We start from the raw sequence: 18657 nt of genomic DNA, 5'->3' as shown, positions 1-18657 counted from the left end.
ATTAAAAACGTTTCCCGAATGTTTAAAGTTAGGTTCTTAACGTTGGCCACATTGATTTTTACTTGCCAGTTCACATCAATGCACGGCCATTTTGTTCGACGGACTACGGATTGAAAATTGTATGTTTGCTGTGTGTTGTGTTCGATAGTCTAAATTCATCCACTGTCTGTAGAATTTTAAGATTCTGTGGTTATAATTCTATTTTGGCGGTGTATTATTCTTTCAAAATATGTAGCACAGTATTTAAATGTACTAACAATCGCTTTGGGTTCTGCGAATAGCTAAAAAAGGGTAAAACGTTTTGCTATTTGTTTCATATCGAATAAAATACATCTTCACTCTTTTAACTCCCGGCACAAAAACAGGGATGTTATTATCTTATCTTGTCTGTCTGTGGCGTCTTAGCTCCTAAACGGATGAACCGATTTTGATAGAATTTTTTGGTTTGATAGATGATTTGATCGAGATGGTTCTTAGCTATGTTTGGTGAAACTAAAGACGGTTGTCTCCAAGACATTCAGCTGTCTTGGAACTGCTGATAGAATTTCAGCCAATATTAAGCTAAGAGATCTAAATTTTTGGTTACAAGTTCAGTTTTAGTAGCTTTTTCTTTTCCACTCATTGAATGAGGGAGAAAAGAAGGTCTTTAAAAGAGGTCTGGCAATATTGAAGCTAAAAATCCCAAATTTTGATAATACATTTGATTCTAGTCTAGTATTTTCAGCATAATTATTTCTGGATGTGGTAATATATTTTATTTTAAACTTTGTTAAGGTTAAGTAGGTTATTTACAAATGCTTATCCTGTATTCTGCAGCCATGTGGGACGTCAGGGCCTGTCGCGGATGTCTTACCGTCAGTGGCAAGTTAGAGAAGATCAGCGATGGCTGCAAGAGGCTGTACACCACACTCACCGGCCTCCAGGTATTTATTTATTTGGAAAAAAGACAGGTACATTTCTAGGCTAACAGTCCAGGTTAACGATTTGCTCAGTCAGTTTGATGTGTATACAGTCAGCATTAATATCTGCCACAGCGGAGCGTGCAAAAATATCTGACATGTCCTTCCAGCCCTAGAAATAGTCATATCAGATATTTATGCACGCTTGTGTCAGATATTGGTGCTGGTGAGTTTGGGGCAGCACCGGCAGCAGCACCAACAGTATCATTATATTTTCTGTCTTACAAATACCTGTAGATACAATTTTATATGTTTACTATTATAAATTTTTATACATTTTTATGTGAGTGTAAATGTGAGTCTGTGTATATATATACCTGTTTTCCGTACTGCTTGCTATGTGTTGGTGTGCAATAAAACGTTATTGTATTGTATTGTGATAAAAAACATGTTGCACAGGCGGTACTGAAATTATGTACCTACATCAACTCATTATTTCCTCAGTCTTGGACTTCAGAATTCTTAATAGACTCTCGTTCATAATTCCTTATTTATCGACCTTACACAATGTGCTATTATGTCTGTCTATCTATTGTATTGCTATCCACGCAGATCGCAGATGGCGACGGCTACCCCCACTACTTCTGCCTGGAGTGCCGCACAATGGTCAAGAAGTGTCTGGCATTCCGACGGAAGAGCCGTCGGGCCCATTTTGTGATGAAGGAGATCATGTCCGTCAGGAAACAGGTGATTAAATACAGCATTATCCGTCACCGTAATCATGGTATGAAATGTAAATTAATTTAGAAAACTCAGTCCTCTACTTAAGATGCCATAGGTCAAATCACTAGGCCACCAAAAGGGGGGTTAGGAAGGACATTTGCCCTAAATCGTCATTTCCTAGTAGAAAAATTTCCATTCACATATTTTCCTATTCTTAATTTACACCAGACATATTTATTCCTTACATGATTTTTCCATTCACAGATTTGCATAAATGTTTTTTTTCCCAATATGCTTTTTTACTGAAGCTTATTTGCGTTTTTCGTGCCAATTTTAATCGACACTGAAACATAGGTAGGTTTAGGTTATGTTAAGGGCCAAAACTACACAAAAATAGGAGCTCCGCGTGAGCAAAAATAAACGCAATTGTGAAAATAAGCTTCAGTTAAAAAGCATATTGGGAAAAAAAGCATTCAGGAAAATCTGCGTATGGAAAAATCATATTAGGAGGATTTGGTATAAATCAAGAATAGGAAAATGTGCAACTGGAAATTTAGGTACTAAGAAAAGACGATTTTGGGGAAATGTCCCAACCACTCTGTATTTATAGGATCACTTTGATAGGATTTCTTTGCACTTTTATTCAGGTTTCCTCACGGTGTTTTCGTTCAATATAAAACTCACGAGTGCGGGCCCAGACTCAAACCCACAGCCCTCTACTAGAGAGGTCAAACCACTAGGCTACCAGACGTGTCAGTTTGTCTGTCACAGCCAATTAGTTTTTTAAACCATAATTATGAGAAAAACGCAGTGACATAATTTGATTGTATCGAGATGTATTCTATTGCAAGGACATATATATTTTACCTATTTTTAACTACCCATGCAAGTAGATCCAATCACGTAAAGTCACCAGCATTAATATCTGCCACAGCGGTTGAGAAAATATCTGACATGTCCTTCTGACCCTACTAGACATAGAGTTGTATCAGATATTTATACACGCTTGTGTCAGATATTGGTGCTGGTGACTGTACCATGTACAGTTTTTTTTAAATACCTTTTTTTTCAAAAGGTGACCTACAGCGACATTATTACAGTCAACCGTAAGAAAACTAATTTAAATTCTTCACTTGGTTTTTGGGAGCCCCAAAAAACGCATTCCATTGTCATAACTGAAGCTGAGAAGCCACAGCATGAACTGGAACCAACTGGACCATTCTATACCAGAGTTGTTGATATAAAACCCGACAACGCTGAAGAAACACTAGCACCTAGTGAACAAAATGAAGAAACAAATGAACTAAATGATGCTCCGTACGATGATGATTTTAATGACGATATGAATATCAAGGAGGAACTTTTAGATATTGATCTCAATGATGTCTTCAAAGATCTAAAAGAAGATGTTGATGAAGCACAAAGTCCTGAACCTGATGAAATTGAGCCGGTTAAAGAAGAAGTAGTGGATATTATGAGTCAGAAGATCAGTAAGATGTCGGTACATGGGTTGTTGCAAGTTTTGGAGTCGTGTGATATCAGGGTGCTCAGTTTGGCTGATCAGATAGAGAGGATGGAGATAAGAAGGAGAAGCAAAGAGTTTGCACATGCGTTGTATAAGTGTTCCATGTGTCTGACCATACATGATAGTATGCAAGGCTTGGTGGAGCACGTCACGTACCATAACAGCGTAAGTATTACAAGCTTTTATATGGCTTGCCCTGTTTGTTTATTTGGGTAAAATCTTGAAACTTAATTTTTGCAAAAAAATCTTGCATTAATTTTTTTCCTTTTTGCAGAGGCGTTTTAACCATGATTGCGTAGTGTGTAGAAACAAGTACCCTACTGTAGAAGATTTGAATATACATGTGGCTCGCTGCCACATGTATGAATATACATGCAAATGCAATGTAAAGCGATACAGCCTGTAAGTATTAAAAAATATTGAAACGAGCGTGTTTATACATCACCATTTATTCGTTTATTCACAATTTTTACCACCAGAATGTTCGTGTACAATTTTAACTTATGGAAATCACAATTATCACACAATTCACATATTATTAGTTCGGCCATAACATCAGTTCATTTCGCCATCTTTTAAAACGCGCCGGGCGCTGTACTTGTCGGCGCGGGGGCCGGTGGGGTTGTTCCCTACAAAGCCCACAGATGGCGCTACGGGTATCAATGAACTAAATCAATGAACTAGAAGGAATTACTTGACTCACCTTACGATAGCTACCTCTATGAAACAAATGTGTGTTCGCGCTCCTCCACCTCCACGCTGTAAGAACACACCAACACAATATTTTGCCATGATAACATCTGAGTAAAGTATGAATTTATGGGGTAGAAATCAACTAAACGTTGAGTTGTGACAGTTTTAAGGCGATTACTTCTTGGCTCATCGCCTAAGCATGATAATATAGTATACATACATTGCAAATATTTTTTGTAACAAAGTGTATTACTGATGTGACCTGAGTTACGGGACAGAATAACAACACTAACGGTTAAATGTGATGCCGTCTCCGTCTATTCGAACAAAACAAATAGAGACAGTATCACATTTAACCGTCAGTTAACACTAAATCAATGGATGGTGAAACAGCCCCTAAATAGTTGATTGATCCATCTTAACTTCTACATCTTTGCACTAACAGGCACGACATAGTAAAACACAACAAGTGTTGCGAATACTTGATCCGGAAGAGGATAGAAGAAACTACAAGGCGGCAGCAAGCTCGCAAGATATGGCGGCCGATGGACTGTTTCACTATACTGTCGCTCACGCATAACATGATGCATCATGTGAGGGCGCTGAGGGAGCTGTGGGAGGGGAAGGTGTATCCAGAGGTAATCCTTGTAATATTTATTTGTCAATAAAAAATAAAGAATTAAGAGTTAAAAAGACAAAAAACAAAAAGCTGCCTTTTTTTTTATTCGACTGGATGGAAAACGAGCAAGTGGGTCTCCTGATGGTAAGAGATATCCACCGCTCATAAACATCTGCAACACCAGGCGGATTGCAGATGCGTTGCCAACCTAGAGGCCTAAGATGGGATACCTCAAGTGCTAATAATTTCACCGGCTGTCTTGCTCTCCACGCCGAAACACAACAGTGCAAGCGCTGCTGCTTCACGGCAGGATTAGCGAGCAAGATGGTGGGAGTAATCCGGGCGGACCTTGCACAAGGTCCTACCACCTGCCTATTGCTTAATTTGTAATTTTATCTCTGTGTACCTGTTTTCTGTATCGCTTACTATTTGGGTGTACAATAAAGAGTAATTTATTATCTTGTATTGAAAATACAAACTGAGACATGGATGCACAGAAAAACCAGAAAAAGAGACCAGCACTGGGAATCGAACCCAGGTCCTCAGCAATCCGTGCTGCATGCTATAACCCCTACACCACCGCTGGACAGGAATCTAGACACGAATTTTTCCTATGCATATATATCTCAGGTTGCTTATTTCTACTAAGCTACTTAAGCAGCAGCACTAGCGACATCTATGTTTCGTCGACAAACGTCACACTCTTTCGGAACTAGCCTCTCACCCAGACAAGAGATGTCGCTACTAAGCAATCAAATTATGATTGTTTTTTTTGGAGTATTTTTGTATTTTTTATTTCAACTTCAAATTTGTTACTTTACTTCTACGGGTATCCCGTGAAACCATATCGAAAATACAAACTGAATGTATTGTAAAACTCCATAAAAATATAGTTCAAGAGCCCGCGACGGCCTTCGTTACTTTATAAAAGCTGGAAGTTTTTTTTTTAATGTACAGGTGTGTCTGACCAGATTACGTACTTTGCCCCGATGCCAACGCTTCTTTAGACAGACGCCCATCGGCGTTCACGACATCCGAGATGAAATCGAAGTGAAAAACAAAATGTTTGCTATCCTAAAACCGGCAACAGCTGCACTCTTAAGTTAAATGTTGGCGCATTTAACAGGACATTTATGTTCAGAATATACCATGAAATATTTATTAGAATTTGGCGTCAGCGGCATTATATTAGGGTCCACAAAGACGCCGATAGACTGAGACTACCTTTGACGCTCTGTGCTATCTGATAATTTTAGCTCGTTATGTGTTTCGAATATATTGAAAAGTACCCTTGTTCCTCGTACATAACTAACTTCCATTACCAGCACTGGGAGAGGACAAATAATTCCTAATCAAAAATCGGGGTTTTGGGGGATTTGGGTTTGGATTTGGGATTTGGGGGAACAAGGGGAAAAGCAGACGACCTCAAGAAGCTGTCAAAGAAAGCTGTGGAATATTTCAAGAAATCTAGATTTAAGTTTTAATTTATATTTCTTACACAGTTTTGCAGTGACACGTATTCCATACGTTAAATTAATAATTGAAAAGTGACTTCTCTTTGCTGTTTAAGTACTTATGACAAATATGAATGTATGATGGCGACTAATACTATAAAATATTCTACAATCTAAATGTATATCTCGGAAGAAAGCCACAGGGGTTTAAATCCTGTAATTTTTTTTCAGCCTGAAGTGATCACGGAAAACCATTGCAAATGCGACATATGCGGCAAGTGGGTGAAAAACAAGGTGAAAATGGAGGAACACATGCAAATAAGACACAAGTATCTGTACACGTGCAACTACTGCAAAGAGGTTTTCACTGAACGGTTCGTCTATTTCATTTAAACTCCAAGTATTCATTTAAATTAAAAAAAACACACACACACACACACACACACACACACAAACTTTCACATTTATAATGTACATAAGTAGGATTTGGACAGAAGAAATTCATAAGTCAAATGAGTATTGGTGACCTACGCGTTTTTAGGGTTCCGGAGCCAAAATGGCAAAAACGGAACCTTTATAGTTTCGCCATGTCTGTCTGTCTGTCCGTCCGCGGCTTTGCTCAGGGATTATCAATACTAGAAAGCTGTAATTTTGCACGGATATATATGTTAACTATGCCGACAAAATGGTACAATACTAAAATAAAAAATGTTAGGGTACCATCAGCCAAATATGTGGTCTACCACCCTATAGTTGATAATCGTTGGCATATCATAAAACAATAATGCCAATAGAGGTGTCTGTCAACTTGAAAGTTCGACTTTAGCGACATATTCATTTGATAGGAACTTGTTTAAAAATTGATAGACCACTTATTTGGCTGATGGTACCTCCCATAGACGTGCTAATTGTCCCATGTTTTTTTTAGCCTGCCAGCTCTCCAACATGCCAATAATACACATCGTGCAGTGGAAAAACCTTGGTCCTGCGAAGAATGCGATGCTACTTTCAAGTGAGTTATTAATATCCCTGTTTATCATCCTCAGGTCAACCATACCGACCGGTATACCAGAGCTACTGTTTTTTGTGATGAGATGAGCTACAGATGTAGTGTATAATGTATTGCCATCGTGTTTCGTTGGAAAAGTTTGCATTTATCTTGCTGTCTCAACTAGCTTACTGAAGTTTACAATTGGGATGTCCCAATTTTTGACAAGGTATAATAAATAGAAAAGCGTTTGGATAAATAGGCATTGTGAAGCGTTTTCAGAAATCAGTTTCCAAAAATATAATAAACTGAATTAAATAAGCAAAAATTAAGTAATGACCTTCATTTGACCCCTGCAGTGTCCCGTCACAAAGCAGGTCTACACTCTAAAGCAAATTGACAGTTTGAAATGTTGCTGTCCTGCTTATAATAGCAAAGAGTGACAAAGATAGAACTTTAATGACATGATGCGCACCCGGCTTTAAACAGTTGTCATTTATCGTAAAGTCCGAAATGTATAAGAGTATTTCCAATGTATTTTTACAAATTAAATTATGAAATTACGACGTTATAAGTAAATATAAAAAAATATCCGATTTTAATAAAAAATATCTATTTACTATCACACCATTAAACAAATATAGGAATAATCGAAGCTAAAAGAAGAGATAAATAAAACTATTTGTCATGGTTCATTTAGGACCCTAAGCCGTGCTTGTATTATTGTCACATTGTAATGCCACAGATTATGTTATGTACGACCTGAATTTTTCAAGGCAATGGAACGTGACTGTCTCACTGTGACGTCATCCAGCGTATTTCATACAAAAAATATAAAAAATTAAATACTCATCCAAATTCAAAATCGATGAAAATGGTATCTTAAAATATCCTATTCTTTCCAAAAATAAAATAAAAACTATAGCTTATTTTTTTGGTGCATCCCAATTGAGAAAGCAAGATAAAAACGAAGTCATCCGACAAAATATGGCGGAATAAAACATTATTCAATAGATCTGTACTTGAAATTTATAAATCGTCGGGTGACAACCAAAAGTCACTAACTTCCAATAAAAGTCAAGAGAGATAATCAGACTTATGCATAGCATCGTAAGGTTAATATTTCACTAATTTTTGTCTGGTTGTTACCTGACATAATGTTCTCAAGACATTTACTGTTTTTGAACCCCACGCCAAAAAAAGGGTGTAATAAGTTTGACAGCAATGTCTGTCTGTCTATGGCAGGTTTCTCAAAGTGGGGTACGCGAACCCCGGGGTTCGCTATTCGATGGTAGGGGTTCGCGACAAGGTTTGTACGTGATGGAGGCTGCAAGACTGGCAAGATGATTAAGATTGGTTGGTCTTTTTGTATTTTTTATGTCAACTCCAAATTTGTTACTCATTGGTTTGTTATTTGTTGTTGTTTGTTTTAGTTTGTATTTTCGTTGGCAAGATGATTCTTACCTAATTATATTTGTTACCTTTATTGAAATAAATAATATACATTATATTATGATGATGATTGAAATAAAAATAAACTTAGTGTCTCCAACAGCCAATTTTATTACTATCTTTGGGGGGGGGAGGTAGGGGTTCGCTGTTGTCTAGAAACTTTAACAGGGGTACGTGGAGCCATAAGTTTGAGAAACCCTGGTCTATGGCATCGTAGCTCTCAAACGGATAGACTTATTTCGATGCGGATCTTTTTACGTGGAAGCGAGTTTGCTTCCGGTGGTTCTCAGCTATGTTTGATAAAAATTGCTTCAGCCGTCTTTGTGGTATAGAACTTTGAAATGACAAGGTTCGTTTATTTATTCAAATCAAAACTTATAAATCTTATTTTTCAGAGACTACAGAGGACTTTCGCTCCATCGTTACAAGCATAATACTAAAATCACTTGCAACCTTTGTGGGCAGCTGTTTAACAGTACGAAGATGTACTACAAGCATCAATTGACTGAGCATAAGTATATCGTAAGTTCAACGCTGTTATTAATACTTTTAGTACAATAAATAATAATAATAAACATCACGGGACACCAATGAGGGCTACCGTTTTCGCGCTCACCAGTTGGCGCCACTGTAGACAAAGGTCCTGCCTGAAGTAGGTATAGTGATTGTTATTACGGGCGTGAAAACAAAATTTACATTTAGATTATTTTTAATGCCTTAAAACCGTACCATAAAAATATCGAGCATGCAACAGTGTTGCGTAGTCCCGTTTTGTTCGGAAAAAAGGGAGGACAAAGGTTTCCGAAAGACAAAACTGTCTCAAAACACAGACATTCATTGCCCCGTAACGCATATTTGGCATAATTAATTTCAGGTATGGCAAAATATTCACAAAATGATTCTAATTATAAATAAACCCGTGTAGCTCACTCAAAAACAATGAGATTCTACATTTCGGAGACCTCTCGCTACACTAGCGCCTCTAGCGGCGAATTCATACGCGATAGTTCTCATTGACCTAGTTCCAAACTAAGCAAAGCTTGTGCTATGGATACTAGGCAACGGATAAACATACTTATATGTATAGATAAATACATATTTTAATACATATTAAAGATCAAAGACGACTCTTGGGTGTTTAACCTGCTAAAATTTTGTTCCTTACTTCTTTTTATTGTAAAAGTTGCCTGGAAGAGATCGCTCTGAAGCGATAAGGCCGCGTTTTGCTTGCTTTATCTGTGTTTTCTATACTGCTTACTGTTTTGTGCTCAATAAAGAGTGTATCGGATTAAAAATGTTTTTAGCAAAAATTCATCTGGGATATGATTTATTTTTGTAGAGTCTGAACGACCCACTAGTGGGCGACCCCCAGTATCGATGCAGCGACTGCGGCATTCAATTCATAGACAAGCGGAGTCTGGAGACGCATCTAGTTCTTTTGAACCACGCTGGCGCGAGCGACATCGAGTAAGTATCTCAAGCGTTGGTTTTAGCTTATCTTTAGAAAGAGATATTTCATAGATTTTTTTTATATCAAATAGCTGGCAAACGAGCATGCGGGTCACCTGATGTTAAGTGATCACCGGCGCCCATAGACACTTACAGCATTATTAGGACTGCGGGTGTGTTGCCGGCCTAAAAGTGGGGCTAATGGGGGAGGGAGGAAGGGGAAGGGGGAGGGGAGTTGGGCCTCCGGAACTCCCACTCACCGTACGAAACACAGTAGCAAAAATACTCATGCCGGTATTCTGTATGTGTGGTACTAACCCGGTTGAGCCGGCCCATTCGTACTGCAGCCATCAAGTGGTTACAGTAAGGCTCTACCACATATAAAGATACACGAATTATGCTCATTGCTTATGCTTACTTTGTAATTTTCTCTCTGTGTACCTGTTTTCTGCATCGCTTACTATTTTTGGTGTAGGTACTATAAATATTAAATATAATGACCCGGATAACTCACGTCTTAAATCGAGTTTAGCTCGACATGTTTCGGGCTAATCCGTAGCCCTTCGTCTTCGGAGCAACGCGACTCAGCGGCAGCGGCAGTCGGGTAGTCGCGCGAGCAGAGCGGCGGCGTGTTGCAGCAGCCGCTGAGTCGCGTTGCTCCGAAGACGAAGGGCTACGGATTAGCCCGAAACATGTCGAGCTAACTCGATTTAAGACGTCAGTTATCCGGGTCATTATATTATATGAGTGAGTCTCACGGTAGTTTCATGTTCAAAAAGGTACTATAAATAGTCATTGTATTGTATTATGCAACTAGCTTTTGCTCGCAGCTTCGGTCGCGTCAAATTTTGGTCGTACCAACTCAGAAACCTTCGTGGGCTCATGCACAAAAACTTTGCTAAAGATCATCACATGATCAAATGCATAGTTTACGATTCTATAAATGACATAATCCCAGCCTATATACGACCCACTGCTGGGCACAGGCCTCCTCTCAGAACAAGAGGGCTTGGGCCATAGTTCCCACGCGGGCCCAGTGCGGATTGGGAACTTCACACGCACCATTGAATTGCTTCGCAGGTTTGTGCAGGTTTCCTCACGATGTTTTCCTTCACCGCAAAGCTCGTGGTAAATTTCAATTGTAATTCCGCACATGAATTTCGAAAAACTCAAGAGGTGCGAGCCGGGGTTTGAACCCACGACCCTCTGTTTGAGAGGCGATAGGTCAAGCCACTAGGCCACCACGGCTGACTTCAATTCGTTAAAATCAATGGGTAAGATACCTGGATGAAAAAATAAACCCTATTTAGTCCGTCAGTAATATATCGCTCGTAAACAATAAGTAGGGCAGACTGTACTAATGTATAATTAATTAATTAATTACAGGCTTGCCTGTCTACCGTGCAAGAAATTATTTGAGAACGAGGATCAGCTAGAGACACATTACATTACATGTAAAGCAGCAAAGTATCCAAGGCAATGCTGTTACGTAAGTATAAACCCCGCACTCCTAAATCAACAGCGTGTCAACTCAAAATAATCACAATTTATAGATGTTGAATTAATTCCAAATTAGAATGTTACCATTTTGAGTTGAGTTCAAAATTATCTTTACACTTTAGTACGTTGTCAAGAAACACAACAACAGACAACACAATTTTAATATTTTTTTAATAACTTTTTTATTTTATAAAAGTTTATAAAAGTTCTAACATGAAGTGAGAGCGGTACTAAAGTGTAAACTACTTTAATTCGACTTGATTCGATGTTGATCAGGGAGTGCGAATATTGTGTGTAAATAAATGACCATCCCAGCGTATGTACATCCCACTGCTGGACACAGGCCTCTCTGAATTAGAAAATAAAGGATACCTGCGTTTAACTGAAAAAAAAAAAAGTTCATTGTAAGTAAATAAATAAAATAAATAATATCATGGGACACTTGACACCAATTGACCTAGTCCCAAACTAAGCAAAGCTTGTACTATGGATACTGGGCAATAGATAAACATACAGTGAATCCAAATCTTTCTCCGTGCACGCTGTGAGTCTGTGGAATCGGTTACGAAGTGATATCAGGCGGGCACAGTCGGTTGCCACCCTGCGGAGTTCTTTAAGGGCCCACTGGCTTGACAGTGCATCGTAAAATCATAAAAGAGCTAGTGTTGTGTGTTCTGTTTTGTGTACACTCACCATCTGATATTTCGGAGCTGCAAAGGTAGTCAAAAATATCGGAACATGCACTCTGTTATATTTTGATCACCTTAGCCGACTTTACTATTAAAGGTGTAGTTAAAAACAAGATAGAGCTAAAACTTTTTATTCATGGAAAATGTAAATTCGACATTATTTACACGCATACTTCCATATTATACAAATAGTCAAAACGTAAGCCTAATAAAAATATAAAACTGGAAAGAAATATTTGATGGCGGCTGTACATAATAAAATAGTACAATGTGTCTTAAGGGCGGTAAATAACGAATTACGAACGAGAGTCTATTGGAAGCCCGAAGTCGAAGACAGAGGGCTTTATTGAGTTGATGTTCGTGATTCTAGTACCGCCCGTGCGACATACAATGTTTTTCATCACATTTGCGAGTAAAATTTTATATTTCTACAAGAAAAAATATAATTGTTCCAAATATTGGCGATAACCTAGGCTGCGCTCTTGCCAGCGCGCGCAGCACCATTAGTATAGTACGGGAACTGACTCATTTACCGACCTTGGGCTTCATGACAAGAAAATTTGTACGCGCAATGATTAATTTACCGATCTTGGGTTTCATGAGAAGCACATTAAGGTCGAGGGTTTTATTTGGGGGGTTGCAACCAAAGTAGCCTGCATGTTTCGACACTGTTTACGAGCAAGTGTGATGAAAAAGTTTAAACCTGATTAAACTATGGTGTCGACTGTTCCAGTGCCCGGAGATCTTGAAAGACAAGCTGCAGTATGTACGGCATTACAATACGCAACATCCAACCCTCCACTACCGGTACACGACCAAAAACGCCATATGCGATATCTGCGGGAAATCGGTGAGTCACATCCACTGAGCGGAATTTTTATGTCATTTTTTGACCTGTCATAGTGACTTTTCACCTTTCGACTACCTAAATGATGCCTTTTGACTTTAAATTAGATTGTCGTAAACTTATCATGTTATGTAGAGAGTTCTTTTTCCCCATACAAGTGGATATTTGACTAAAAAAGTAGTTTAAAACCGGAAAATATGAAAAAATAACATTTAGTTCGAAAATAAAAACTGAGACATGGATGCACAGAAAAACCAGAAAAAGAGACCAGCACTGGGAATCGAACCCAGGTCCTCAGCAATCCGTGCTGCGCGCTATAGCCCCTACACCACCGCTGGACAGGAATCTAGACACGAATTTTTCCTATGCATACATATCTCAGGTTGCTTATTTCTACTATGCTACTTAAGCAGCAGCACTAGCGACATCTATGTTTTGTCGAGAGACGTCACATTCTTTCGGAACCAACCGCTCACCCAGCCAAGAGATGTCGCTACGAAGCAATCAAATTATGATTGTTTTTTTGGAGTCTTTTTGTATTTTTTATTTACTACTCCAAATTTGTTACTTTTACGGGTATCCCGTGAAACCATATCGAAAATACAAATTGTGTTATTCGTCTTGGGTAAAATGGCTCGTTTTATGCTCTTGTTGTACAATCTCGAGTACTGCCTTTTCGCAACGTAACGTTTGGCAACCTGTTTCATTTCGCAACTTTTCATATCGCAAACTCTAAAACTGTAAATATTTCAGGATTTATTTCAGGGCCATCGTGTAGAACCCTTTAGGTTATGTTAGGTTAGTTTTATAAAAATCCTGAAATATTTACAGTATCAGAAATATTAAACAGTTGGGAAATTAAAAGTTGCGAAATGAAACAGGTTGCCAAACGTTATTCGCCGAAACATTAGTAAGCCGTACAATCTACTATTATTTGGTACTGCAAACACAATCAAGATTATTAGATACAGGTACAAAACATCAGTCCAGACTTAAAAGTAAACATTGCATATTGTTAGTGTGCACTGCAGTTTTAATCGATTTTTATCATTTTTTTTATTATCTGTTATTGTCCCCACAGATCCACAAAAAGCACCTAGAAGCCCACTTGAAGCTCCACGCGAGCGACTCCCATTACTGCCGCCTGTGCGGTGCCACCAGCATGACGCCCGCCACACACGTCACCCACATGCTGTGTCACGCCAGCAAGCCGTATCTGTGCGCGCTGTGCCCGCGGCGGTTCCAGCACAAGGGGGACGCCAGGGACCACATACTGAAGGTGCGCTGACTGACTGACTGACTGACTGACTCATCACACAGCAGGCACGTGACCCACATGTGTCACGCCAGCAAGCCGTATCTGTGCGCGCTGTACGCTCTTTTCCCGGCTAGATCCTCTCCCAACCTTTCCATGTGTACAAGCCACCGGAGCACAAAACATATAGTTCAGAAGTCAATCTCCATACAAGTGCGCTCGAGCAACGCACACATAGACACTGTTCACGGACACGATATCTTGGACCGGTTGGGACCAGGGCGAGCGCGAGTGCACACCCTCTTGAGACACGCGTCTGTGAACTTTTTTGTACAATAATGGAGCAACAAAAAAAAGTTCTTATAACTGTTCAGTGGATGGTTGTTTAAATAAAATAATCGTGAATTTCGCCAATAACGAAATCGTCGCAAGATACTTTCTGTGACAAATTTATAATATAACAATGACATTAAAATTAAAATATTTTAGTTATTAATTTATATTTCCATCCTTCCCGTTTTATTCTCAACAATAAATCAAACAACTAGATACGAGTGCCACTACCACGATAGTTTTTCGGTGCATAAGCCATAGTTGACAACCTTAGAGCGACCGCCGAGCGTAGGTATGAAAAGTGAAGTAGATACATGAGATTGACTTCTGAACTATCTGTGTTTTGTGACCGGAGTCTGTACGCTTTGGTCTCTCCAGTAATATTGGGCTCAGACACTATGGTCTTTGATTTCCTTATGCTTCTTCACCCTCCAGCTTCCGTCTTCTCTCTGAGTGGGTCCCAATATGTAATTACTACGGTTGTAAAAACATGTCTTCTTTTTTTTTTAAGGTACACGCACCAACGAAACTCTATAAATGCGAGTTCTGCGTCCAAGAGTTCTCTTACTTCCGTAACTTGAGGGAGCATTCTCAAAAACTGCACGACCTCGTCATTCCCAAGGTCAAGAATAAATGCAAGAGATCCAAAACCAAGTTATTTGTGTACGCCCACATGAAGATAGAAATAAATGAAGGCGAGAGAGAAGTGCTGGAAAAAACCGACGTGTGTCTGTTGGATTATCTCGACCAGAAGTCTAAGCCAGTCGATTATAAGGACTATTTCGTGTTCACTGAAGATTGTGATCAGATATTAAGAGTGAAAAAGAAGATGCCAATGCCTAAACCGGAAAAACTGAAAGTGCCTAAGGTGGAAATAGAGAGTGACATAATTTTGAAGCCTGCCGGAGATGGGGATGTGAAGGATGAAGTTAAGACTATGAAAATGGAAGCTAGAATGGAATTTGAAGAAGCTAATGAAACCGAAAATGCAGTAAGGGGTATAGCGGAGGATAATGTTAAAATGGAGCAAGAAATGGTTATTGATGAAGAAAGACCGTTGGCGGTGTTTGAAAATGAAGGGAAACAGTTTGTGGTGCTTCATGGTGAAGTGTACAGGATAGCCATGGATGATGAAGAGTAAATAATAAGCTCAGTTCAGATGCAATTTACGTCAAAATCATGTCGAACGATATACGTAATATGGATATGACTACGATTGGTTTAAAAAAGAGAGCATAAATGAAAAATAGTTCATTATTCTAGTAAATAATCGTATTTTTTTTGCTATATTACATATTTTCAGTGCATTCCTTCTATATATCCTTAATACATATATATCTATCCACTTATGTAGGGAGAATGGCCTCTACATCTACAGATGTAAGAGGTGCGTATTCGTAAAGTGATACTTCACCATTCTTAGGAACAACACCATCACTCAAATTTCTATACATTTTGATACAAAAATATTAATCGAAGTTTAATAAGTCTTATCCAACTTATACTTTCGTCACCATATTGCATCCATTATCCGCCCTTTAGTAAAAGCGATCACCGGATACCCTCAAACCCAAATTGCTCCACCTTTTTTCTTTCAAAGTCTGCCTTTACTACTAGCGTTATAGCCACGGGTAGACTATGATTTCTGTACCTTGTCGCTTTCAGTCGTTACACAATTTCGTATGGCTTTTCAAACATGACGTTAAAGTGACAAGGTACAAAAGTGATCACTTATTTATGACGTTGACTGTACTCATGGGCGGTGGTGATAATTTCCCATCAGATAACCCGCTTGCTCGTTTACGTCCCTCTCATAATAAAGAAAAACTAAAAAAAATGAGGGCTATCGGGTGACACTATTTACCGGACGTACAATAATACAGTTTGATTAATTCGAGTTAACACTTGACAGATGGGCGTGCCTTCAGTCAATTTTCAACTTTGACGTCATACAAATAAAGCCATTTTTAGTATACCGCTACCAACGTTTACAGATTATGTAAAAACTGTTTTATTTGTAACTCCAAGTAATTGTACTGTACCGACATGATATTTTGTGACACGCCCATAGAAACTCTTGTCAGTTTGACACCAGTTTGTATGGGCGTGTACCCGAGATATCGGGTCGGTATTTCAATGTCGGTAATATCCGTGCCGGTAAATAGTGTCACCCGGCTATCGCGTATGAATTCGCCGCTAGAGGCGCTAGTGCAGCGTGAGGTCTCAGAAATGTCAAATGTCACTGGTTTTGAATTTAGAATAATTTTGTGAATATTTTACAATATCTGAAATTAATTATGGCAAATATGCGTTACGGGGCAACGAATGTCTGTGTTTTTAGACAGTTTTGTCTTTCGGAAACCTTTTTCCTCCCTTTTTTCCGAACAAAACGGGACTACGCAACACTGTGGCATGCTCGATATTTTTATGGTACGGTTTTAAGGTATGATTTAAATGTAAATTTTGTTTTCACGCCCGTAATAACGACTAACCACCATACTTCAGGCAGGACCTTTGTCTACAGTGGCGCCAACTGGTGAGCGCGAAAACGGTAGCCCTCATTGAGGGTAGATGTTAATACTTTGCCTGACGAATCGCCAAAGCGTTACTATAACGTGGCACTGCTGGCTTCTAGCCGTACACTCCGTGAGCTGTTAAAAAAACCTTCGGATTTTAGAAGCATGCTTCGGGTATTGACGATGACACACGATCGTGATATGCGGTTCTGTTCTGTTATAAACTTGCAAAAGTTTTCAAAGTTGCCGTAAAAAGTTATGTAAAGAATAACAATCAGTACAAAACAAACCTTACTGTAATAATATTACGCTTCTTTATCTTTTTCTAATTTCAATACAATATGACTTGTCATGATACAAATAAAACAAAATCAGCATTTTCGTTTTATTCCATCGTTAATTTAAATAGAGAACACCCCGCCTTAACACACTACTTTTATTTGGAAGTATATAGAGATGTTGTTAAATACTGTATCTACTTCTCTTGGGTATGTCGAATGAATTTTTTGGTCTTCTTTCGTTTAATATTTTTTTTTATGTACTTTGCGAAACCCCCGTTGCTTCTATAACTTGGTCTTGAACCTTATTCATTTACGATCACTACTTTTCTTAAAACTATCAGCTTCTTTACAAAATATTTATATACATTATAAAAAAAATCCCGTGATTGGCTATTTACAGTAATACCCTGTTTAAGTTGACTTCCCATGGAAATCAATTTCCGAAAATTAGCAAACTAAATAAATATGTAAGTGGTGGTTTTAACTGCTCTATGTAAATCAATGAAAACAAAACGAGTACACTCTTCGCGTGATGGACTGCTACTAACGCTATTAAGTCAAAAAGACAATTGTCATTTTCTACTAACGAATCCTTTCGATTTCCCCCGAAACCCGAAGGTTTTTCTAAGAGCTGACGGATTGAACTTTCTACGTTTTTTTTATTTTAATTAGGCTTACGTTTCGACTATTTGTATAATATGGAACTATGCGTGTAAATAAGGTCGAATTTACATTTTCCATGAATAAAAAGTTTTAGCTCTATCTTGTTTTTAACTAAACCTTTAATAGTACAGTCGGCTAAGTAAGGTGATCAAAAATATCGGAACATGAACTCTAATTGAAGTGTTAGAGCAGGAGGTGGTAACGTAAATAATTACGCCAGTTGATGAAAATGTATGTAAAAAATAATTAGTTTTCTCATTTTTATTACACAAGTTTATTCGAGGAAGCAATGTAAAGCAAAATGCTTGATGTTTGTAGCGTGATAGGCGACGTCAGTTGTGTTCTAAGATGGCGTACATTGATAGCAGTATTTAATTTGTATGAAAAAAGGAAAATCTAGAGACTCCATTATTTTTAAAAGTCGCTGAACTAATGTTGTTCAGTTTGACGAGTACGATATATGTTTTAATTATTTGCTCGTATTACAGGCCACACCCGGTATAAATAATAGATACAGCAAAAAAAAAAATATAATAAAAAATTATGATGTGCGTAGCAGAATAAGAACCTCTGTTATTATGTAAACCTTAGATTATATACATCATGATTGTCGCTGACACAAGCAATATGCGTTTATGTAGCAGTAAACTATTGTGCGACTGTTAAACTACATAATGCCTTGAGAATAAGAGTGCATGTTTCGATATTTTTGACCACCTCGGCCGCTCCGAAGTACCTATATGAGGACGACTGTACAATACAATACAATGT

At 38.4% G+C, this 18657-nt stretch overlaps 1 protein-coding gene across 1 annotated transcript; it reads left to right on the top strand.

Annotated features, from left to right (window-relative positions):
- Nucleotides 1-79: 79 nt before the first annotated feature.
- On the top strand, nt 80-17985 carry LOC141444795 (uncharacterized). The gene is made up of 14 exons (XM_074110445.1): nt 80-291; nt 817-923; nt 1512-1646; nt 2698-3312; nt 3422-3549; nt 4286-4478; nt 6145-6287; nt 6842-6925; nt 8749-8875; nt 9693-9820; nt 11189-11291; nt 12725-12841; nt 13920-14117; nt 14938-17985. The coding sequence occupies exons 2-14, from the start codon at nt 819-821 to the stop codon at nt 15565-15567; spliced, it is 2706 nt and encodes a 901-aa protein (XP_073966546.1). The 5' UTR covers nt 80-291; nt 817-818; the 3' UTR covers nt 15568-17985.
- The last annotated feature ends 672 nt before the right edge of the window (nt 17986-18657 follow it).

The sequence above is a fragment of the Choristoneura fumiferana genome, chromosome 30 (assembly GCF_025370935.1).
Source record: "Choristoneura fumiferana chromosome 30, NRCan_CFum_1, whole genome shotgun sequence".
Taxonomy (NCBI): domain Eukaryota; kingdom Metazoa; phylum Arthropoda; class Insecta; order Lepidoptera; family Tortricidae; genus Choristoneura; species Choristoneura fumiferana.
The sequence above is the reverse complement of the archived record's forward strand: the minus strand, read 5'-3'. Positions and strand labels throughout refer to the sequence as shown.